The sequence below is a fragment of the Pomacea canaliculata genome, linkage group LG9 (genome assembly GCF_003073045.1).
Source record: "Pomacea canaliculata isolate SZHN2017 linkage group LG9, ASM307304v1, whole genome shotgun sequence".
Classification (NCBI taxonomy): Eukaryota; Metazoa; Mollusca; class Gastropoda; order Architaenioglossa; family Ampullariidae; genus Pomacea; species Pomacea canaliculata.
In genome coordinates this window covers 16,501,609-16,527,066 of record NC_037598.1, presented here as the reverse complement: position 1 = coordinate 16,527,066, position 25,458 = coordinate 16,501,609, and the positions used below count along the sequence as shown (strand labels likewise).

Genomic DNA, 25,458 nt, shown 5'->3' with positions numbered 1-25,458 from the left:
TCCATGTCTGATTATTCAGAAGTGCACTGAAGTGTATGCTGCACATGACTGAATAAAAGATCTTGCTTGGCATACACTTTGCACACAACACTCACGTGGGAGATTTGTACAGGTTGTAGAAGAGCTCAGCCATAGGCACCCAGGTGATGCCTCCATCAGCTGAGTAGTCTAGCAGGACGCCCTGATCCCGACGGGTTGGCGCAGTGTTGCAGCCAAACATGAAGTAGAACTGAACCAGCATGGAGTTAGTGAGGTTCAAGTCACGTGTGACCATCATGCGTGTGCAGCCCTGCATGATCATAGGTCAACACCATAATAAAGATCATTCTTAATTAATCACTTCTTATGTTTGTCAATCCTTCTCAATTACCTTAAATTCTGAGATGAGACCATACAATTAATTATTTTTTTTCTATCTCTTTTAACTAACTTTCCTCATGTCTAAACTACCATGTACATTTCATTTTTATTTTTGTATCATAAAGTTTCATTTTATGTTGTGACATGTTTTTTTTGCCCAACTTTTACAAGGATCGCTGGTTTGTTGGATGACTTCCTTCCTAACCAACTGTGAAGACTACTACTACAGCAAACGTTTGTGCCTGTTGTTACTGGAAATACTGAGAAGACTACATGTATTCCCAAAGCAAGTTGCCTGAAAGTCTACTCACTCCTGTAAAATGAAGTGCACTGCCTGAAGAAAGGCTACGACAAGGTTTTCTAATGTCTGCGCCAACAATCTTTATCCAATTTTCTTTTGAGTAACCATCAGTGAAGTCCTCTGTAAGCAGATTAGGTAGCGATTTCCATCTCTGGCTACAGTCCTCTCCATGCCAGCCCTCATCACAGCTATAACAAATATGATCATGCAGTATTATAGAGTGACTTTTTAAAAGCCATTAACAGATTGTGAATCTGTATGCAACATCAAGCATAACAAGAGACACATCCATAAAGAACATGTCATGACAGCTATCACCCTTGTAATGTACTAGAAGGAAATAAACCCTCCTTGCACAATCTTATAATGTGTATGGCATTGTGTTAGGATGAAAAGTTATTTCACTTATAACCACAGGTTCTTCCTTTCTTTTCTGTAGTTTTCCTAACATGATGGCTTTAGAAAATGAAAAGCGAATTGTGGATGAGCAGACGACACTTACACACATGCTTCCTGTCGACAACGACCATGGCCACTGCACAATCCAGGGCAACTGTGACCAATGTATAGATGTGCAAGAGCCCACAATTCCTTCTTGAAAAATCCTTCTGCCTGCAGCCATCGAAAACGCGTAGCTTTAGACCTGAACAGCACAGATAGTTTGTTATTGACCATCAAGCTGTAAGTGACAAAACTCTGACTCTACAACTTAATGCCATCATTGTAATGTAGCAGACTTTGACAGATGTGAAACTGTGAATGCTATCTGTTCTGTTCATTCTGCAACACTGTGCTATAGACTTACTTAGCACTCTCTGGCAAGAGCACAGTAATTCTGTTCCATCCTGAATGCAAATCTGATGCATAAATGCTGTCACTGTAGTAGGCGGTACAATGCAGATCTGAAGGGAGGCAAGCAGGTATCAACAAACTCCAGGTCTGCCCCATGTCTAGTGAGAACTGCAGCTCTATTTCTGCACGTAACACAAAACACTTGAAGATACTTAATATGTTTCTTCACATTTGGTGTTTTACACCGAGCCAGCAACTAAGGTTATATCACGGCAAGGCAGCCAGCCCTGTAAACAGATACCACATGCAGAGAAAGAAATGCGTGCCCGAGACGAGAGCTGAACCCAGGACAGCCAGCCTTCACTGTATTAGAGACAGGCGCTAACCATTGTGTCAACCAAAGCATTTACTGGAAAGTGAACAGTTGAAACATAAATCAGTCCCCACTTACAGCCATAATCTTATTTTCTTGATGAACATTTAGCTCTATTGATACTGATCAAAGGATTTGTTACTACAATCATTCCTCAGTATTTAAGGGTTAGGAGTACAGGATACCCACAATTGTAGCAGATCTTTGGATAATTCTAGGTCTATCCTAAACAATACACAATACAGTAGGCATTCATTGTGATTTCTGTTTCGTTTTTTTTTTTTTTTATTAAAGAACATACAGCTGTTTAGCATCATAAAATCAGCCACAAGTATCAATGCTTACTGTAACACAGATCCGATGTTTCACACCCCATGGACAGATCAAACTGCAAAATGGTGCTGGTACCAACACTGACATCAGCAGAGATTGCATATCGCATCTGCTCATCACCTAAAAATTACTTTTTTTTAAGCATCAGTAGTGTTATAATCTTTATGTTCCTGACAGTATTGATACATTAGTATTAACTATCTACAAATATTTATTATCTGTCCTCTGTATAAAGCATCCACAAATATATTTCACTTCCTATACATTAGCGTCAACTTTCCAAATAAAAAGTAATTATCTACAGAATAAATCACTTCATGAGCCATCACTTAGTTCCAGTCCGGTCACAGTCATTTATCTATTTAACCTATATGTGAGAGAATAGAAAGATATCAATTTGTTAATCGAATGCTTATTATAAATTTACATTTTCACAAGTGTACTGTGTTACCTCTATACCTACTAGCATGTACTGTTTGACACCAGCAAACAGAAGCTGACTGTATTCTTACCAGCAAACTGTAGTGCCTGTACAGAGGAGTCACACACTAAATCCACAGCGGCACCAGGATACATGAGCCAGGAGGAGTCACGAGGGGCTTCTGGCTCATCCTGCAGCATCTCTTCCCCATAAACATCTCCTCCAATGTAGATCTGTGGCATACACAAACTGTTAAATTATCCTGTTTAAAGAAATAAGTACCAACATCAATATTTCTGTTAAATATGTCAAACAATTAATCATTCACATCAATTTGTAGGAATTTTATCCAAATTTCTCTGTAACACCTGGTATCATCTTGTATTTTTCTTACCTGGTCAACAGCCCAGTTTTCTGTGTGCGTGCCACTGCGTGAGGGCTGCCACCAACGCACCTGTGTTGCATTGGTACGTGCATGAGGTGGCATGTGAACAGCAATATATTTAGCCACGTTGGTGTCTCCATTGAAGTCAAATTGCTCAATTGTGATCCAGTTTACTCCACCATTAACAGAATACTGTAAGAACAGTGGAGCAGATGTTCCCACCACAGGTCCACATCCCAACCTCACAAAGAACTGCACCATGCTGTTGTACATATTAAGCAAACCCAAGGCGTCAAACACCTCAACCAATAATATTGTAAAAAGTCAGGTCTGACACATACATAGTTATCTAAGGAAAAAAAAAAATCAGACCTGAAAATCATGATCTTCAGTACTGTAAATCAAATGTTTACAGACAGAGCACTGCTAATTCAACCAGGCATGTTATAAAATTACATATTACTGTAGGTAAGACTTGATATTATGAAGTTACAAATTACTGTAGGTCTGACCATGCATATCATGAAGTAATACATTTATGCAGGTCTGACCTGACACGTGTGAGATCTAGTGGCACTGTTGTCAGCTCTCTTTCCCCTGCCTGTGCCTGCACAAGTCCTGTGCCCATGAATATCTCTCCACATTGCAGTGATACTTGTCCACCTGCCCAGACTCTCCAGCGGTCTTTATTTAACTCTGGGATGCCTGACCAGACATGACAGAAGCTTATGCTGCAGCTATATACCTGTGTTACTCCATGCACAGTTGTGCTACAGACATAATTATACCCACGTCTCTTCATGCACAGTTTCAAACTTACAATATTTTTCTTCGCATTCGTCGATGCAATCTCAAAAACTCTAGCACAATCATATTTTGGACCTACATACATATTCCTGCTGCCAGCTGGAAACTATATCAGTTTTGTTCCCCTGTCTGTTTATAGTATCAGCACCATTTTTATCGTATTTTAAGGTTATTAGCCTACTTGCTTGTGATATTACTAATCTACCATCGCAAAGAGTCTTGTAATTGTAATAACTTATTTGCTGCACAATGTTCTTAACCTAATGTTATATATAATTGTCCACCTACTCTGCTGTAATGGTCCTAATTGAAGATCCCCACGATTTGGCCCACTTTTATCTTCTTGGTAAAAATCTTCCTTAAGGTAGGTGGGAAGAGGTGTATCAGGCACACACGTTGTTCCAGAGTATCCTTTGTCACAAAGACAGGCCATGCCACCGTCAGTGCATGTTCCGTGGCCATGACAGTGGTCCATGCAGGCCATGCCCATGTACACATTGTCTAGAGCCCACTCAGGTCCAAAGTCATTTTCTGGTATGCTGCCTTGGAACCACCTGAAGCGGACTGTTCTGCAAACCATCAAAAGAAAACCTTTCATGAATTTCATGATAGGAAATGTGTTTGAGGATTTTGTGTGTTTAGATGGTGAATGAAACAACAACAACAACAACAACAACAACAACAACAACAAACAATAAAAAAATATATAAATAAATGCATAATTTGTAAAGTGCATACTCACACTCTTAAGAACAAGAAAAAAAAAACATGGACAGCACCAAGGGACAGGAAAACAAATAAACAACATATAAACTATAAAAGAATAAACAACCATACTAAAATAAAAATAAAATAAAATAGAGAAAACACAAAGAGGAACTAAATAACAAGAATAAGAGCTGAGAGTAACATGATATTGCAAAAGGTAAGGGTGTGAACAAGGACTAGCATTTTATCAGAAAATCAAAGGAATTTGAGACACATCATGTATGAAAGTGAGGTGATATTATCACCAATAATCCCCTAACCAGGTTATAAATTCAAAATATATGACTTCTGTATGCCAAGTACACTTAGTTCATATGAGCAAATAATCATAACAAACATTAGATAAATCATTTTTGGACTGGTGTAAACATTGTTCATTTACTACCTTGCTTTTAGCAGAAAACAGTAAAACTTTGGTGTCTAGTAAATAACTCTCATGTAGATGAACTTGTATGAGCCTTTCATAAATCTTTAATTTCCATAAAACACACATAAGTATTTTGGCTTTATGTAAATCAGTGTTGATATCATCCATTGCTAAGACATCTATACTTTAAAATCATTTCAATTTACAAATTATTTAAATAACTTAAGGATTGCTCTGAACCTGACTCAGGAAAAGCCTTTCGTTCGGCTCTAAGCTTATAACACTATACTGGTCAGGAAAGGTCAGCTCTGAACTCATTAGCAAATTACTTTATGCATTACCAAAACTCTGGATAGCTGAAATCTGAACTCACCCACATAAATGAAGGTTATCTAGAGGCACAATGACACGCCGCCAGTAGGAGGATGTACCTCCATAATACAAAGTGGCGGGCAATGAGGCATCAAAACAACGAGCCAGATTACCCTCAGCGCAGTTAGAGACCACCAGGCTCCATGTGTTGCCCCCATCTACAGAATACTCAAGTCGCACTGGATACTTGTGTGTGGGTTCTGTGCCACAGCCCACGTTAATCTGAAACAAAACAGTTCTTGTTGTAGCTATCGCAGACCAGTTCAGAATCACATCAGGATGTACAGAACATTTAACACTACCTGTCATACTCTCTGCAAATGCAATTAGAGATGAACACACACAAATTGTCGCTATGTCTTACATCTAAAGTCAAGGATCTTACATCAAATTGCAGCACTGACATTGGTCCAATTTCAAGATCACGAGTTGTTACAGACATCTCTCCACCATTTTCTCGCCCAAACACAAGGGCAGATGATCCAGCTGCTTCTGTGTCCTCTCTGAAACAAGTGGCAATTCTTTGCTCAGCACACTTCTCTAGCTATTCACACTTCCTTCAACATTTTATATTTTTATCTACATTGCTTTTTGTGATGAGTTACGAAGTAAATAAATTAAATGTATTAGTATTATAGATACTGTTTGTGTGAGATGTGAAACATTTGACAACTTAAAATGGAACAGGGCCTAGAAGTAGGTGGGAGAGTATGACATCAGACAGAGTGCATTACAATGTTTGATAAAATGTATAGGAGCAGTACATAGCAACTGGGGTAAAAAATTACAATGTGGAGTTGGCCCCGATTTATTAAGGAGAGAACAATTAACAGAAATAATTTCAACAAACATATAGTCACACTTTCCTTAGTCTACTAATGGCTTCTTTTGAAAACAGATACACTTTATCTCCTAAAATTTGAACCTCTGAACCCATGTGCCAAACCTCTGACCTCGTGTGCCTAACCTCAGACCTTGTGTGTCAGATATTCAGAGTTCTCACTCCTGCGGTCTGGTCGCAGATACGCTGTACCGGTAAGTCGAACGAACCGTTACCGTAACTCGTTCATTCCGCGAGCCATCCACTTTTTAAATTCCACTAGCTGTGATGATGTGTCCATCTGAGGTGACCTTGTGCGGGGTGTCCACTGAACCTCCTGTTGCTGTGTTACTATATGAGTGGGTGTGTGTGCACATGTGTGTGTGTATGTCGCCAGAATCTATTCCCTTTCATCTCTCACATCATTCTTCCCTCTAGTGTGCTGGCGTGTCATCATACCTCTAATTGCCCTTGTGGATGAATAAAGTTGTACTGAATTGAATTGAATTGAGATATTTGATTGCCTTGTGCTAAACATCTGATCTTGTATGTCAACCCTCATGTGCCAAACAACTTACATTATGTACCCAACCTTCGACCTTGTATGTCTAAAACACATAATTATACTGCACAGCATCCCTCCGGGGCTAATTATCATGAGACCATTTGATCAAACTGTACTGACCGTGTTTTGAAATTGCAGTACTGGCCTTGAAGACCATTGTTGGTGAAAAGCCATGGAGAAGGCACTCGATTAATCTCAAAATCATCCGTTAAAGTACTAGGATTTACAGACATAGCCCCGATGAAGAGATTGTCTATTGCCCAAGCTGCTTTCATCTCACCTGTGTCACAAATTAATTGGATCACATACTTAAATAAGAAATTCTCACTTAAGAATTTACTAGCTGTTAGTCTTGGCAGACAGACAGCAATCCACCTATACACGTCTGTGATTATATCTATTGGAAGCTTATAACTTGAACTCTGGTAAACTTTTTAATGGGACTGACATACAGAAACTGAATAACTAACAAAGTTTAAGCCAATTTTACCTTCAGGACTACACACATATTCCAGCCATCTCTCATGCTGACACAGTTAACTCTTTAGTGTAAGCTCTTACATTGATCAAACACACTGAAGATGACATAAATCAAAAAACATCTGCAAAGCACAACAATTAAGCATTGCAAACTAACATACAAAGAAACTTATTTGATAAGGTAGATCATTTTACAGTAAAATCAGAAATTTAACATTATTAACTTTTACTATTGGAAATATTATTACTAGGACTTAAGAGAAAACTTACCAGCACTATTGGGCTGCCAGAATCGAAATCGGGTGGCATTGTTTCTTGCCATCATTGGCAGGGGGACTGTGAAAAACCTGATGATAAATGAATCAGGTAATTCTTGAATTTCATTGCCATGGAATGAATGAAATGGGATACATGGTTGGTATAAGTCACAGGTATGCCTCACTATAATATAATATATAATAATTTTATCACATTTTACCATGAAACAATTGCACATATCAAGATAAAAGTCCACACAAATCACAAAAATGAAAAAGAAACACATTTTCACAAAGAAATTTCTGATGCCAAAAGTAAAGAAATTACATTTTGTCAAGTTATTTCAAGTCTCATAAAGGTTCAAAATCTCTTTAATGTAACAATAAGTAAATACTACATGAAAACCAGAATGCTTTTTTTCCCTGACCTGACACTTGAGGGATCAGGATAATGGATCTCTTTCAGCAAGTTCCATGTGATGCCACCGTTGCTGGAGTATTGGAAGACAACACTGTGATGACGTGGCCATGCAGAAGATGAGCTTGCAGGAGTTGTGGTTCTTTCCCTTCCTCCTGTGATGACAACAGTTTCAGACGCACTGCCTCTGTGATGTCCAGTGTCTGGTGGTGTGCCATCACAGCCATATTTAAAGTAAAACTCTGCAGTAGTCAACATGGAGGTGTCTATGTCTCTGGTTACTGCCAGTCGTGTGTGATCCTGCAGTAATTCCAACAAAAGCATTTTTAAGCACATTTCTATTAAACACCCAGTCTGCCTGCTGCCTACAATTGTGGCAGAAATTATTTGAAATTTTATACAGATACACAAATGTAGAGCAAAGTTATTATCAGTAAGCTAAGACCAAATCCATTTCATCGATTGCCTCGACACAAATAACCAGTGAAATGTAGGTCATAAAATATCAAACTTGAAAAATCTATTATGCTTGAAAAAGTTCTATTTCAATATGTTCACAGCTTGTTGCAGCCCTATGCTCCTCGAGAAGTAACAAGGACTAAACTAAACTACAACTATGTTCACAGCTGCTAGTAAAAATGCAGGAATTAGTTTCTGTAAACCACTTAGGTCTGATGCTTTTGAAATAAGTTACAGCTTCTATGCTCTGAGAATACATCACATGCATATGCTCTGAGAATATGATTCATGAATATAAATGCCATGAAAACATGATTCATCAAAACACCGCCTTGAGAACAATTGATCTCACCTTGTGAAAGACAAGAGCATTTCCACTGACAAGATGACCACAGATCTTGGATGTGTCACCTCCATAGATTTCTTTCCAGACACTGTGGTCTGGTTCATCAGCATTGAAATCATCCTGCAACTGCATGGGCAGAGGTTTGTCTGGCACACAGTATGGGCCAGAGAAGTCAGGGTCACAGCTGCACATGCAATCATAGCACAATATGGGCCTGAAAAGTCTGGGTCTCGGCTGCACAAACAGCTACAGCATATATATATAGAGAGAACTGAAAAGTTCGGAGTCACAGTTGCACACAGAACTATTGCATGCTGTTTCTCTAAGGAAAAGGTTGTTAACGAAGTGAAGACAGTGAAGACAGTGAAGACAAGCCACAAAGGTCCATTTCTAATACACAGAATGGCATATTCTGCAACTGAAACTGATATTTTATGACTTGTTAAGAGATCTGTTATGCCTATTTTATAGGGCAATGGCTGAGAGACAAACTGTTATATGTACACCTTAGAATAAGTCTAGTTGCCTTTAGCTAGATTCACAGTTTTATTTCACTGCTTGTTATTGAGCTGCTGATGTACAAGAAGAAGAATGCCTCCCTCTAAAACAATCATTATTGAAACATATTATAACACTTAGTCAACTTTCCGATCTCCTTACACACAGGTAAAGTTCTTTAAGAAACTGATCTGAATATAGTTACATATAGGTAAAGATATACCTACACACATGTATTATTTTGACAGTAGCCATGTCCGGAGCACAGCCAAGGACAGCTGTCACCTAGATACACATTATCTAGGGCCCAGACTGTGCCACGTGGATGTGACGACTGCTGCAGCCATCGAAATCTTGTAGCTGGTGATCTATCAGAAAAAGTAATTCATTTTATTTTCAAATACAGTGTTCCTTTCAAGAATTATTATCGTGTTCAAAAATATTAACTCAATGGGGGAAAGATAGTATCTATTAGATATAACATCCTTCTTGTAGAAAGGTAAATAAAATTATAGTAATTTTTTTTTTGTGAGTGCTGTATGGCTAGAATTTAGCAGCTAAAAGGAACAATTAGCTCCTGTCAGACCATTTAGGGACTCCCTCCCCTCACGTAGCTGTCTCACTTCAAATATATTTAGGCAATTTCTCTTATTTTTCAAACTGACAAATTAACTCTTTTTTGTGTTCTTTCCTTGAAACAGCTGTTGGTATAAGATTGTCTTCTGTGTTACACACTAAATAAAGTAAAAAATATCCAGGTAAGTAGAATCTATTCTATCATATTCATGTCACGATTTTTTACAATCTCTTTTGATCTAAACACTTCCTGCACTTTTCAAATGGGTTTACTTGTCCTCTTATAGATTAAAAATTTCTTAGAAATCTTTTACATTGGAAAAAACGGATACACTTATCTCATTTGTAGTTATCGGAAAATAGGGTTTTGAAAAAAACAAAGAATTAAGACAAATGCATTCTGCGCCTGGTTAAGTACAACAATGAGCATCAGAGACTTACACAGCTCCAGAAGGTAGGTACACAGTAATGCGGGTCCAGTTGGCATGCTGATCAGACACATAGCTGCTACTCAGGTGATAGCCACTGCACTGAAAGTTGGGTGGTGTGCATTCCGACACAACTGGGTGCCAAGTCTTGCCCATATTCACTGAGTACTCCAACATGACAGAAAAGAGAGTGCCATGCAATGACCCGCAACCTAGGGCAATGTCGAACTGAAGAAAGGTTGATGGGGTGATATGATAATCCCAGGTTTCTGCATACCGCATACCTGTATCAAGAAAGAACATAAGGAGGAGAAACCCTTGTCAGAAATATATTTCATTCACAGAAGATAATCAAGTTCCTTACAATTTCCATGCATACTAAGATGAAAACCAAAAAAAAAAAAAAATAAAAATTTCAATATTCAAGTGAAACAAAGTCTGTACATGACTAGGTTTGTCATTAGATAATGTCTTTCAGAAGAATTCCTACTTTTTTCAAGCAAAATGCTTGAGAGTTATAGCTGGTTGTTTGCTCATCATTACCAGTAGCACCAAATACAAACCATTATTTGTTGAAAATTCAAGAGCATGTCCCTTTGAATTGCAAGTAATGCGTGGCACAGCTGTATCAGCCAAAAACCAGGTGAAGGGGTCAGGGTTCACGCTACTGAAATCATCTTGAAAGCCAAAGGCACTAGTGTCATTAACACCAACTATGACGCTGTCGAGGCTCCAGCCTGCACGTGGCATCCCTAAGAAATGGACCCATAAATGCAGGATAAGCAACGTCAAACTTGTCTACAGAAGGTATCTTATCATGCATTCACAGCAATCTGCATGCATTTCACAAAACATTTGATGCAATTTTATTTTGAAATTAAAAGAAAATTATGGGTGTGACTTTACTGAACATCACTTTTGACCTTATGCCATAAAAGTACTTACTTCTTACTGAGAAAGACATTTCATGTTCTAGTTATAATTTAACTCACATAAAATACTCTCTCTTGACAATATGATTTCAGAATAGTAACTATACATTCATAAATCTGGAAAACATAGTTCCTTGCCTCCAAGTCCCAGAGGCTGCCACCATCTAAAAATGGTGTTGTTGGTTTTGGCAGCCTGAGGCAGTTCCAGAGTGACAGTCTGAGACAGCTCATCACCCAGGTTAGGTTCAATAACCTTTAAAATTTGCCAGCTGACCTCGTTGTCTGTTGAGAAATCCAAAACCACTCCTTCACTTCGATGCTCTGGAAGTCCACATGTGACAGTGTGCTCTTTGCTTCCAATCTTTATCACAAATTCCAGCATTCTGTAGCAGAAACAATTACCCCAGGTATTTAAGGTCAGCAAATATGACGGGCCCCAAAATGTAGTTATAGACAGGGAACAGAAAGCAGGTTCAAAAATGAAAAATGTCTTTAGCAGCAAGAATGTTATTAGGTGCTCTACCTTTTCTCCCTTGTGTCCAGAGGCTTTGTGACAGCCTCTCGAGTGCCCACGCCATCGAAAAACAAGGAATTGCCAAAGTCAACAATGCCACATCCATGGCCAAGATGGCCTCCAAGAATTCGCTGCCAGTATGCTGTAGGCATGTTGCGGTTGTCAAAACGATCCAGCATGCCTTGAGGGCTTGGTTCATCTGATTGGCATTCTAATCCTTTTCCCACAACATAAAAGTCAAACCTTGTGGATAGGCAACAGCACACCAAATAAAAATTCTCAGTATATGTATTATCTTAAGGTTATATGCATACTGCAGTTTACACCTAATTTAATTAAACTTTTAACATTATTTTAGAGATGTAAACAAATATTATAAAAATCTGCAAATGAAGACTAACCACTAGTAGAATTTTCTCCATTAAGTCCTTCACAGTGACAATGTCCATCAAAGCAGACTCCTCGTCGAAAACAGTTTTGGGGACAAGGGGGACCAGCATACACATCATCAAGAGAAAAACTGTCTGCCATACCCCCTGGCTGCCACCAGCGCAGAATCACTGGACTGTCACATATTCACAATATAATGTTGACAGGATGTCCATCATACTATATGCATTCTTATAAATAAATGCAAAACCATAGTCAAAGACATCATCACAAGGCACTATGTTCCAAAAAAGATATTTGGTCATAAGGGTCTCTGACAGTAGATTCTGCAGAGTCTGAACATTTTCTAAAAAGTCTTAAAATTTTACACTCAAACAATGGATGGTTTATTTGGTCTGGGCTCATAAAAAATGAATAGGATTTTGTCCAACAATGAAAATTTTAAGTAAATTTTCTTTTTTCAAGACTTACCAGATAACATGACCACAAGAGTCTTACTTCTTTTTAAGTCTCAGTCACAGAACCCTTTTCTAACAGTGGAAGTGAAGCCAGAGAGTATAGTTAATGTCGCTTGTCACTTCCCTTAGGAACACCTTGGCTTGTAAAAGGTCATGCTATCAGCTGACCACCTATCTTCTTCATATGTGAAGTACCAGGAAAAAAGGGGAGGATTTTATGTCATGTCATCTGACGAGTCCCGAAGAAAGACAATTTACTTTAAAACTGTATTTCTTCCAGTGCAGTCTGTGCAGTTCTACAAGCTGCACTTTGCACAAAGAGACATGGAATGTAGGGCATAAATTATAAACCTCAACCTCGCCTCTTGCACTATAGATAGGTAGTACTTGTGTTTGCTTTGACATCATTTTAGGTGCATTTTATTAGACATGTAACCAGCGACTTGCTCACCAGAAGGCACAAATAATTAATGGTTATGGGGAAAATCTACAAATCCCAGTAGGGCAGCAGGTAAATATCTTGTATAAGCTGAAATCTAGTGTTGAAAAATGTACAAGAACAGCATGTCCAAGGGCGAACACACAGTACCACAGTGATCAGCTGACATTGTGGGCTTTTCATGTTGGGGACAAGGTAAAGGGAGGTAACATGCAAAGTTAACTATGCTTTTTAGTTTACCTTCCTTGCTAGCGAGGGAGGGAAATTCCTGCACACACTCGTGGTTTCTGCTGATAAATCTGCTGTTGATATGCTTTTTATGCTGTGTATCTTTATCCTCAATGTATTATGATGTTACAGTCAAAAGAACGAACAAATTCACTGATGACTAGGGAGATTTGCATAAGAAAACTGGTATAAAAGGAAACTTACTGCATGACAATCTTGTTACTCAGAGGGATGACAACCAATGTCCAGGCACCATGGGTTCCTGTGTAGTAGATGCTTCCCTCTGTGTAGCGGTTGCTGCAGTCTTGATGTTGGTAGCATGGTTCCTCTACTAGCTGCCAGATGTGACCGTTGTCATGGCTAAACTGCAGCATGACAGGGTGGTCCCATCGAAATTGCTTTCCGCATCCCACATTGATCTGCCCACAGGATTGGCAATGATTGATATGAACTGTTTAGCAGACTAGTGAGAATGTTTGTGTCTGTGTTTAAGGCACGCTGCTCCATATACTGCCTAGAATTTATGTGGAAGATACATTGTCTGTGTGTGACCTGAACTGTTCAGCAGATAACCAAGATGTCAGGAATCCTGTAGGAATGTAAGAGTTTACATGATCAGCTCAGCAGTACGGTCCTAATCTTCAATCTTCAGACAAATTCACAGGAAAAATTCTTTCCAAGCCAGCTATTCATGGCAGGTGTCCCATTATGTAAAGACACTGTACACCAGAGTTAATCTATACAACATTCTGGTTCTCATTTATGGGGAGACATGCAAAGTCTTTTCTAGGACAAATATAATTTTCTTTGGCATAATTTAACCTGTTGTTATTCCACATGAGGATACCATGCTATACTTGCCATAAAAAAACTGCATGTTTGTATTCTGTTGTATATATTTCATTTCAATGCCTATTTCCATTACCTTAAACTGAAGAACATCACCAGGTGAAAGCTCCAGATCCTTTGAAATAACATATTTGTCATTGTGCTGGTTTCCCAGAATCAGGGAAGGACTTTTAGATTGACAGTACTTGCCAACTGCACCTTCTGTCACAGTTCGCCACTGTCCAGAATGTAATGGGTCAACCCCAGTCTGAAAAATGTGATGTAGACTGTTATATTACAAAATGCAATTGATAAATGTAAGATCTTGTATAATTATTTCTATTACTTTTTTTAAAATTTCAGATATTATACTGGCAATGTTATAATAATATTTTTCCTCACATTGAAATCATCCTGTAACTTGTCCAGGTGTTCATATCGCCCAATGACCACCTCATCAACTGCCCACTGATCATGACCTAAACCACTGTGTGATGGCTGCCACCATCGAAAGCGTGTTGTCTTTGTACGTGCTTCTTTAGGCAAGTCCAAGTGCACAGACCTGTGATACAACAAAGAACATAAATATGAACTACTGTAATTATCCTAATTATGACACCAACATTTTTTTCATATTATAACTGCAGCTACTGCACCTCTCCATTCTAACGATAAAACTTTTTAAGAACACAATACTTGTTGAAATAATTATTCAAAGTCTTACTTTGGTTGTTGGTATTCCAAGTGATGAAGTTCTTTTAAAAGCGTCCAAGTAATGCCACCATCTGCAGAAGATTGCAGCAACACAGATTCTTTCCGATTTTCTGCACCATTGCAGCTGTCTTTGCCAAGACCTCCAATGCGCAGATAAAATTGTAAGAAATCTGCATGCTGTGTGTCCAGATCTTTGGTCACCAGTTGACGCACACCATCCTGTAGAAGAGAGAGTGATAAGAAATTTATGAGCCTACTATGCAGCAATATTTCAGTGTCGTTGAAACTGAGACATTCTACTATATAGATGCACATCCCGTTATTGTCATGATAATAGTTCTTACATTTGCTGAACTGCAGCATCTTAGTTTTACAGCTGTAGGTAGAAGTGGAAATATTTGAAAAGCAGATTGAATTTTCCACACTAATCAAAGAAGTACACTGGCCTTCCTGAAGAAAGTCTGATGATACCAACTGATTTGATGGTACTAACCTTGTAAAAATAGATGGACTCTCCTGAAAGGAGTATACCACAGCCTTCACCAGTGTGTGCCACCTCTCCACCCAGAATAGTTTGGAAGTCATTTTGTGGGTCGTAACGTATCCCAAAGTCCGCATGAACATTGGTATCAATGTCACTCTGAGGCTTGCATGCATCACCAATGAATCCTGGTTCACATCTGTCAACATTGCAATGTATGTTCAGTAATGTACTTGGGAAATGAACTGTCTTGTATTTGTCTGTCAATCATCAATGTACAGGCCTATAAATTACCTATGCACAGGTCTTGGACATCCCTCCCACTCTTTTGTGTTTCTATTTTGGGATAATTGCAAAGAACAAATCTAATTACAAACAGCAAATTAAAAAACATAAAGAAAAAATTATTTTCCAATGGAAAGAAAAATAAATTTTATGCCACTGATTTGTGTGATTCTACAAGCTATCAGCTGGGTGAAGCTGTTAAATAATTACTTAGTGTCTGCACAGAAAATCTTTAATCCTTTTGTATTTTAGTAATCCTGCTAGCTCTGTTATGCATGCAACATCTATGCAAACAGATATGAAAGTACTCTTCATGTGTTGATAAGCATTCTTTATACTGTTCATGACATCTTCCTCATTCTTCTAAAGGAATGGAGTCCCAGAATAGTTTTGAAATAATTCAAAAAGAAATTTGATTTGAATTTCTACACTTCAAAGCAAAGGGTGTTGCACAATCCATCTCTGCAACAAGTGAGAGTGCTTATTTGCATATTTCAGAGTCAATTTGAGAGAAAGTGCAAACTACTACTCCTTAAAATGAATGACACTAAATTTTAGCCCTTGATTAGTACTGATCTTTGGAGTTCAACTGTGCAAGCTGAAAAATAACCCACATTAAATTTACCTTGCAAATAACTTACTCCTGAAACAAAGTCTCAGTGTGTTGATTTATACAATCCAGCTGCTGACACAGATGCTAAGTTGAAGAGAAATCAAGCTGAAGACTGCACTTACTTGCACACACCATTGTCACATTTTCCATGGCCACTGCACATGCTGGGACACTGAGGACCAATGTAGACACGTTTGATTGCCCATGGATCTCTTTTTGTCCACTCTTGCTGCATCCATCGGAAGCGGGTATGAGCAGACCTGAATAGGTTTACAAAGACTTTAGCATTTGTTTCTTTCTCTGATTATCATTTTTTTTGCTGTTTCCACTGCAGGATGTGTGTAAATATTAAGAATAGGTTTGTTACCCAAAATACACCAAAGTAGATCACAAATGAGCGCATGACAAAAGTAAATGCTACCACAAAACTTTTTCAGTACTTCTTGTTCATGCAGTCTGTCTCAGGGTAAGAGGTGCTTACCACATGACTCGCGATAGAAGAATTGTAACTGTCCGCCAATACGGGAACTGAGTGGCATCATATATAGTGCCTGAACGGTACTCCTTGCATACATCCGGTGGCAAACATGGATCCTCAACAAGTGACCAAGTGATGCCATGGTCAGTAGAGTACTGAAGCTGAACCTGAATGATGATGTTACAGTAGTGAGCACAGTTCATTATTATGAACTAATTAGTCCAACAGTGACAGGCACTGACAGCCCATGGCAAGAGTTGGAAGGTGCATAAGAATGTAATCAACAAGGTACACAAAGAAGTAAATGTCTTAACTCTTAAAAAAAAGTTAGAACAAGACTTCAACCTCTCAGTGATATTAATCTATAATGCTGTTGACAAATTTAAGTTTTAACATTGAGATCTAGCAACTGTTTGTAAACATGGCAAAAATAAATGAGTCACCTGGTTATTGATTTTAGCAGTGAAGGGCTGGCCACACCCCATCACCAGGTCAAACTGTAGCATGTAGCCTGCACCTATCTGAAGGGCTTCAGTCATTAGGTATCGTGTCTCACCATTTTCATCATCACCCAGGAACCTAACAAACAGTCATGTCATTATCATAATTTTCCTCCTGGTGTTCTTGTAGGCAATCAAACCAAGGCTTCACCTTTGATATCTTAAGCAACAGCTAAATATTTAGATAAAACAATATTTTGTGTTTATTTATAGACCATTTAACCACTTCATTGCAATCAAACAATGATGCCCTAAATAATGTCCTAGAAACATTATGCTGCATTTATCATCACAAAAGTTGGATTCTACACTGAATAGTAACCAATGTTCTGTTTATGTCATTCTGGAATTCATCATCACTAATGACCAATGCTCTTGTGCATGTCAGGTACTTTGGTCATTGAATTTCTTCACTGACTTTACCAGATGACAGGTCCTACTCACGTCATGCTGCGTGGCGCACCACAGTAACTGTGTGTGACAGAACCCAAGTTGGCTGTGAGTCGATCACTCAGATCTGGTTGAGTGGCCATGTCCACATTGAGAGTATTTGTCAGCTGGGATGTCAGCATCACATCATCCAGAGCCCACACCGCTCTGTCACCTTCTTCTCCTCCGACCTGTCTCCATCGTATCTGGCATGATGCAGCCTGTGCTTCTGGAGGCAAGACAATTGTTTCAGCTCTGCAACAGATTCAGCATTGTTTTTGTCATTAAATTGACTAAAGCAGATTACCATCTTGTAATGTTCAGTGGTATCTTTTGATGCTACAGTCCTCATCACTACTTTTCTGTTTACATGCTAATGCTACTTAGAATTCTGATTCCTTTTTGAAAGAAAGCTGCTACAGATGAAGGAAGATGTCTTTGCAGGAACCAGCTGATTGGTTTCACCTGTTCTTATTCTGGCCTCAAAGCTAATGATGGCACATAATTTCACTCCAGTAATCCTTATGTCTATAAGGTCTATGTACAACACTTACTATTTCTTACACATCATTCACAATATTCTAAAACCCCTATTTAAAGTTACTTTTTTATACAAATACTTTTCTCAAAATTTCACTCAGACTGTGTGTTACCTAAATAAATGCTAGAGAAGGCAGAAAATAAGTTACTAGAAGAACTCTAAACTGGCTGCAATGGACATTTACCTTGGCTCTTGAAACTGTTTTGTAGAGAATTCCCTTAGAAATGTCCAGATGACTCCCCCATCACAGGAGAACTCTAGTAACACTGACTCAGTGTTGGAGGAGGAAGGTGAACACAGGGACTGTGAGGACAGACTGCCCACTCTGATGGAGAACTGAAGAAAGCTGCCAAATCACAGTGCAAGTTAAGCAAAGCGTAACCAGCAACCATTCATTTTAAGTTTGTGGGTACAGCTCAAGCAATAAACTCATCTGTAATGACTTGATGTATACAAGAATTGCTAGTTAGGTTGTCTGTGATTAACTGTGGTTAAACTGTGAACAAACTGGTTGTGCCTGTGGAAAATGGTGTCACTAACAATGAGTGGAAATAACAAAATGAGCTATTGGGACTGATACCTAGTGTTGACTGTGTTTAATTCCTTGGTCATCATCAGACGAGGCCCTGGCTTGTCGAACACTAATGCCTTGCCACTGGCCAGCACATCACATGTGTAGCCCACGGATGCCCCTTGGATCCTCAGGAGTGGTGAAGCGCCAAGAATTTCTGAGTGTTCAAAACCCTCTGATATGCTTGTTGGAAGTGGGATTACAGATTCATTGCATGTTGTACCTTTGAAGTCAAAGTCACAGCTGTAAAAAAAAAAAAATTAAATATCACAATAGCTTGTAATCTGCTACTAAAATGATTGTTATTTATAAGGGTAAGGGACATTACAACTTTTTGATTACTGAAACAAATTTAGTCATAAATGTTATTATTTTATTTAATTTTATTTCTCCAAAGTGTGCCCATAATTATGATCGCAACAACCCAACAATAATAGGTGAATAACACATGCCTGTCCCTTGTAAGTATAAAGCTGGAAGATGACAGTGACAAAGTATAGCAAGGCCCTTTAAATAAAATAAAATTGCAACCAAAAATAAATAAATACAAATTAGAATGAACACAAAACATGCAGAAGACAGAGAACAGAAGGAAAAGGAAAGAGTACACCAATTAGGAGAGGTATTTATGGAATAAATGTGTCTTTAAACCTGATTTTATGTCTGGAACACTGATTCTGTATAAGGGAAAGGGGGTAAAGAACTTTTTCAGTTTCGAGACAGAAATGAGATCTTCACAAGCAGAGTGAACTGACCAGTAAAGATGGGAATCAACAGTTTAGATAGGCCAAGGCCAAGCCATGATGGCAACATTAAGCAAAGCATAGTTGCAGCCACAATTAAAGGTATAGTTTACTCTGAAGTACTGAAAGTGAATGGAAGTAAATGTGAAACAGAATAGTCTGAAGTACTATGTGAATGTGAAACCTCATACCGGCAGCCTTGTGAAGTACACTGACCATGTCCATTACATCTTTCTGGACAATGCCCAATGAAAACTAACCAAAAGAAAAACAACTTTTGTAAAAACATGCAGCATGTAAAAAAAAAAGTATTTCATTTCTTAATAATTTTATTTTGGTCGTGAAGCTGGTAAAAATTTAGTTAAATTTAAAAATAAATAATGCTTTCATTCATACTGACCATTGACCAGTTATAATAAAGAAGAGTTCATAAAAATACCTGCAAGCAAACCAATACAAATACTGCTTGGTCAAGCATGTACAGATATGCAAGTGAATATTGAATGTATCCATACATGTATTAACCGAATATAGATAAAAAGATCTTACTTTCATCTAAGGCCCAGTCAGACTGTATGTCACCATCTTGCATAAAGCGGAAGCGAGCATAAGGAGTCAGGGCATAATATGGCAGTGGTAGTGTCACCCGCTTCCATCTGCATAAATCATTTAGGTTGATGGAATCTCACATAGAACATTGTACAGGCTACAATGTATCATAAAAGTATCTTGAAACATTCCTGTTTGCCAGTTGCCTCTAAAAGTGGAATGATCTATCAAAGTCAACATTTTTCATACATAAAGACCAGATCTATTTTCTGTCAGAAATATTAACTTAAATTCAAGAAAGTTTTTTATGATTTGAGAATAATCTGTAATAATTAGAATGTTATTTAACAAAGAAAAATTAATAGCTTTCACTAGACTGCAACTAATAACAGACTCCTGCTGTAATAAAACATGAGCAAAGAGATAGGATATAGGATCTACTGTTACCCAAGTACTTACCCTTGAAGCTCCAGGGATGACCAATCAGATGAAAGTGATGAGTATCTGCCATTACATACAGCTGGCCAGCAGGAGGTATATAACAAGTCCCATGTCCTCCCATGATCAGAACTAAACTCTAGTCTCACACTGTCAAAAATATTCAAGCAATACTGTTTTCTAATCTTCTGAGTCTTCACTGATACTCTGTTCAAACATGTTTGGCTCTAAAATTGAATGAATTTGGAAGCACTATTTAAGGATATGAGCAGTTTACATTGAGAACAACAAAGCACAAAATAAGTATTAAGAATGGTCTGACAACAAAGCACAAAATAAGTATTAACAATGGTCTGACTATGGTTGTACACTCTCTGTTGACATACTCTATGCTGCTCCTTGGTAATACCTATCCTTGTGAAAATGAATTTTAGCTATTTAAAATGTTAGTGAGCATCTTATGAGGAACAAAGCTTAAGATAATGCCTAATGACCTGATGGGATCTGTTGAATGACCACACTTGAGGTTGAGTGCTGCTTGGAGAGTCTGGCTGGCATCAGGGGACGAAGGTGAGGGCCGTGTGGGGAGGAGCAGCACGTTGTCTATAGCCCAGACATCCTGTAGCTGGCCACCATGTCGCTTCTGAAGCCAGCACAGTCTGATGCTAGGACTTTTGCCTCTGTAGTTCACAGGAACACTGACCAGCTGGGGCTCCTGCAGGCCACACAGCAAAACAACCAGTAATAAGATAATAAGATGCACACTCAAAAATGTACTTAGTGCAATTGTTACTTTCGGCAAAAAAAAAAAAAAAACAATAAATAAAAGGCAAAAACAAAAACAAAAAAATCACTATGAGAAATATTTACAAATTAGGGACAAATAACTTAAAGTTGCTTTGTAACAGCTGATAACCAAGTCAAGGTATATAGATAGTAGGGTAAAAACACATGTTTGAAAATGAAATATTAACAAATGAACGAAACAAAAATAAATGTTTTATTCACAGCAATGTATGGGCAAGCAGTACAAACAGCTCCATACACGATAGTGGTTGGGATGAAAGATCCTGAGAACAGTACTCTGTTTCTTTTCATCTTCCATGTGCAGTAAAATGGTTGCTTTGTCCAAACCCAGCACTGAGCAATTACCACTACCTGCATTAACAATCAAAGTATTCTTCATCATCATCATGCATGAAACAATTTTTTACTTAGAAAAAAATGGTTTTGCTAGTATTGTTTTCAGTCTTTAGCATTTGCTTTACCTCCATATATTTGTGAGATTACAGATACATATCAAAATATCTAGGAAAGAATCTGTGCATATATTAATACGTAAAATTATTGTTGTATGTGTGTTCACAAATGCCTGTATCTGTATAAAAACATATTTTTATAAAAACTGTGCAAACAAATGTACCCTATGCCCAAAAAGAAGCGAGCACTTCCAATGTCTTCTGCATTGAAATATGGCGTGCATGCTTGTCTTGGCCAGCACCGTCAAACACCAGAGCCTTGCCATCAGCAATGATCCCACATTGTGTCCCAGCATGACCACCTTTAATGCTCCAACTGTGCACACATCACGAGGTGTCAATGACAAAAATAACCTTTTTTCTTAAACAAAAAAGAAGAAATGGTGACAACAAACAGTACTGTCAGATGTGCATAAACACTGAAAATGAAAGATATAAAAACCTGACAACAGTTTTTTTTAATTATTAGGTTTCAAAACTACACAAAACACTAGAAAAACAAATAGTGATCTTCTACATTTAACACTGGACTTCTGCCCAAAACAAGGCTATTTTGTAGTTGTATCCACCGTTAGTCAGTAAAATTTAAATGTTTTGTGAACAGCCAGTAGAATCCTCTGTTGTTTTGCTTATTCAAACAGATCAAACCGCTCACCTGTCACTGTCAGATTCAAACTGATCTAGAAAGACAGCATCTTTGAGAGATGTCACATTTAGGTTGAGGTCACGGGTGACAGCAAATGTTTGTGACTGATTCCTATCACTGAATACAAATGCGTTCCCCTCTGCCTGGCATCGATGCTGGAGTTAACAGATATTACAAAATATTATCACAGTGTGGCTGAAATAATGTCTGCAAACACACACCCACCCGCAAAAAAAATATTGTAAATGACACAGGAAAAGGCACAGTCCAGAGAATGAAACACTTCTGCACCAAAAATGTAAGCAGTAAATGTTCAAGTAACTATTTTCATTTTAAGAGATTTTATTGCTGTTTTAATGGCTTCTGTTGTTGTTTGTTTTAATGGATTCTGTTGTTTAGTGTCAAGTATACACCTAAAATTACAAGTACTAGCAGAGGTTCATTATGTGTCTGACCCCTGTGACTGCTGATGTCGTCATGTGTCTGACCAGTGTGAGTGCTGAGATTCATTATGTGTTTGAAATTCACCTGACTCATCATTCAACCCAACTGTTCCTTGTGTGCATCCTTGATATGAAAATGTGCTAAAATTATCAACAGAACAAACTTGAAAAATCCTTTGATTGAGCATGTGTAAAAGATTCTGCTTGTCTTAGATTGAAGTAGAGGGTTTGTGACTCTTAAAAAAGTGAAAGAACTAGTTCTGCATTAAAATAAGTTCAGTTTCTGATGTTGAATAATATTATAAGAAAATCAGTAACAATAATTACCTCAATCTGAGCACCAGGAAAGAATAGCCACTGGCTGGGGTCCACTGGATTAAACTGTTCTTCAAGCTGTGATGGGAGCTTTGCCATGTTGACAATAAGTACGTTGTCCATGCCCCAACACCCAAGATAATCACTATCAGCTGGCCTGTCATCAACAACTCCTTCATCATTCTGTTGTTTCAAGTTGTTTCCAAACCTGGTGCTCCCCAAGTCTGAGTGCTTCTTACTTAATTGAAATGGGTCATCATTGGCCAATACCATCGCAAAAGTGACAGGTTCAAGTATCACCGAAGAATTTTGGTCTTCTACCGAATGAGTATTTGGTGCTGGTGGTGGCAGCATTGCTACTTCTTCAGCGACTGTGAGCTGTCTCCATCTAAAACATATTCCTTCCCCTTTAGCTTTTAATGGTAAACTCACAAGATGAATCTCTGTCTGCCTCTCTAGTGGTGGTCTGCAACAAATTTTCAAACATGTCACATTGAATTAGCATTAGTCCAAAACAGTCTGACATTTATATTCCTACTAAATAAAAGACTAGGTCAAAATTTTCCAGTCCCAATAAGCTCTTGCTTGATTGTTTTCAGATCAGAAGGAAAAGCAGTCCCACCTGATCCTCTCCATGTCAATCCACTGAGTGCAAGACTTTAATCCAAAGGACACAACAATGTCACCATCCTGCTGGCTGGTGTTACCGCATGATCCTGGTGCTGAATGTTGAAGAAAAAAATAAGTGACAGAGACCTGCATAAAATATTTGATGAATTATATATGATGTCACATCCATCACAATACTAAATTCAGGTGTGCTTCCGCTCTCTGTCAAACAAGCTCAACAGCATTTCTTAACAAGGAAATTATACAGTTTATTCACGTGTCAACTTAACAGTAAGCATATATCAAGTGTGCCCCCTATTACCTGTGCTGTTCAACATCTTTTTTTGGAGAACATCATGCATGAAACCCTCCATGACTCACACTTCCATTTCCACCATTGGAAGGTTGATGTGCAACCTATGTTTTGATAACATACACCACGGAGAACTGCAATACTCTACCAATAGACTGACAGTTCACACAAATATGGAATGAAGATCAGAACTCACAAAAGCAAAGTTTCGGTCCCTGGCATTTCAACAGCAAAGCAGATAGCTACACAGACTATGGGTTGAAGAGGTAAACAGCTTTACTTGGGAAACATCCTCTCTAAAGATGGCATTTCCATGACAGGGAAGCTGGCCTGGATTGACTAGGTGACCCAGCATGAGACTCAAAGAGTGTCTATCAAGTTACGTTAGAAGAAGGTTGACACAGCAGTAACCAGAAGAAGAAATAGCTTACAAACATGAAGGAGTGGACCTGCTCATCATCACCAAAGACAGGCCTGAGAAGTGCAACTGGTACCAGTCAAGGAACAATTAAATGAATCAATGAACAACTATTTGAGTTTAGTTTTGTGTCCAACACATAGATGGTCATTTAGAGTGATTCTTCAGTTTATGTGAGAGGTAATTTTGATTTACTTGATATGCCAGTTTTTTTTGTTTTTTTTGTTTGTTTTTTTTTTTGATAAGCTTGTTTATTTAATAAACCAGTTACCCAAGGTCACTCAGAACAGCATTAAAATAAGTATATGACAGTTGGAAGCCAACAAACCCATATAAGAATAAGTGAAAAGCTGACAGTCTCTAAGATCTTTTTTTCTGGACCTAAGCCTTTTTAAAGACTCAAACATTTCTTGTCATACAGAAATATGCCATAAGCAAATTACTCACAAAGCGAAAACTGAAGTACTTTTGCAGAAGTTGTATTTAAAGGAACAGAAATCTGAAACAAAGGCACACAATTTTTAAGGAAGTAAATGATTTTTAATTGGTTTAAATATGTGTTAGAATTTACTATATTACCAATGAATGATATACTTGCAGCAGGTACTACGGCAGGAGTAAAGCTGACTTTATACAGCCTGAGGCAGACTTTATACAGTCTGAGGCAGATAACACAGCCTTATGTGGATTTTATACAAACTATATATAAATGCAAACTTGAGAATGATCTGAATGGGTTATCATAGTCTAATGTGTTGTTATTATAAATTAAACACACCACACTGCAATCCACTATATTTCCACTAAAGTGAGCGAAACAAGTGGTCACTTATGAGGTGTACAAATAAGCCCTGCAGTGCCTGGCATACATCTAGACAATATTCACTAAAGTTAAGATTAAGCCTAACTTGTTGTTATCTACAAGAAATGTATTTTAAGATATGTGAAAATGTTTTTGTTTTAAGGTTACTGACCAGTTCTCGAGTGGACTTCTGGCAGAAGTGAGCATGCTGGCCATAGACCACAGGTCCACACTTGTCTGTCACTTCCATTCCGGCACCTTGCATCCTGCATGCAACAGGCTTGTCAATCAGTTTTGTGATACACTGGACGCTTCATACTACAGAGAACAATACCACACTGCAGACAATTTGATGACAAATATTCCTTCTGTGAAACACTTTGCAGTCCACAGTAC

At 38.2% G+C, this 25,458-nt stretch overlaps 1 protein-coding gene across 1 annotated transcript in view; it reads right to left on the bottom strand.

Annotated features, from left to right (window-relative positions):
* LOC112572203 (reelin-like) overlaps positions 1–25,458 on the bottom strand; it is a 38,366-nt gene that overhangs the window by 10,177 nt on the left and 2,731 nt on the right. The window contains 43 exon segments of the mRNA XM_025251774.1: positions 96–289; positions 672–849; positions 1,164–1,304; positions 1,467–1,635; positions 2,172–2,279; positions 2,672–2,813; positions 2,975–3,227; positions 3,517–3,670; positions 4,061–4,341; positions 5,281–5,501; positions 5,665–5,782; positions 6,785–6,944; positions 7,415–7,491; positions 7,830–8,119; positions 8,631–8,808; positions 9,350–9,490; positions 10,140–10,410; positions 10,690–10,878; positions 11,197–11,441; positions 11,582–11,789; positions 11,974–12,137; positions 13,292–13,506; positions 14,013–14,183; positions 14,318–14,477; positions 14,640–14,848; positions 15,123–15,309; positions 16,131–16,268; positions 16,490–16,653; positions 16,930–17,065; positions 17,431–17,670; positions 18,141–18,302; positions 18,537–18,770; positions 19,462–19,525; positions 19,820–19,926; positions 20,279–20,407; positions 20,752–20,972; positions 21,303–21,437; positions 21,688–21,832; positions 22,172–22,317; positions 22,933–23,386; positions 23,543–23,642; positions 24,708–24,759; positions 25,235–25,328. Of these exon segments, the coding sequence (XP_025107559.1) occupies positions 96–289; positions 672–849; positions 1,164–1,304; positions 1,467–1,635; positions 2,172–2,279; positions 2,672–2,813; positions 2,975–3,227; positions 3,517–3,670; positions 4,061–4,341; positions 5,281–5,501; positions 5,665–5,782; positions 6,785–6,944; positions 7,415–7,491; positions 7,830–8,119; positions 8,631–8,808; positions 9,350–9,490; positions 10,140–10,410; positions 10,690–10,878; positions 11,197–11,441; positions 11,582–11,789; positions 11,974–12,137; positions 13,292–13,506; positions 14,013–14,183; positions 14,318–14,477; positions 14,640–14,848; positions 15,123–15,309; positions 16,131–16,268; positions 16,490–16,653; positions 16,930–17,065; positions 17,431–17,670; positions 18,141–18,302; positions 18,537–18,770; positions 19,462–19,525; positions 19,820–19,926; positions 20,279–20,407; positions 20,752–20,972; positions 21,303–21,437; positions 21,688–21,832; positions 22,172–22,317; positions 22,933–23,386; positions 23,543–23,642; positions 24,708–24,759; positions 25,235–25,328 (7,545 nt within the window).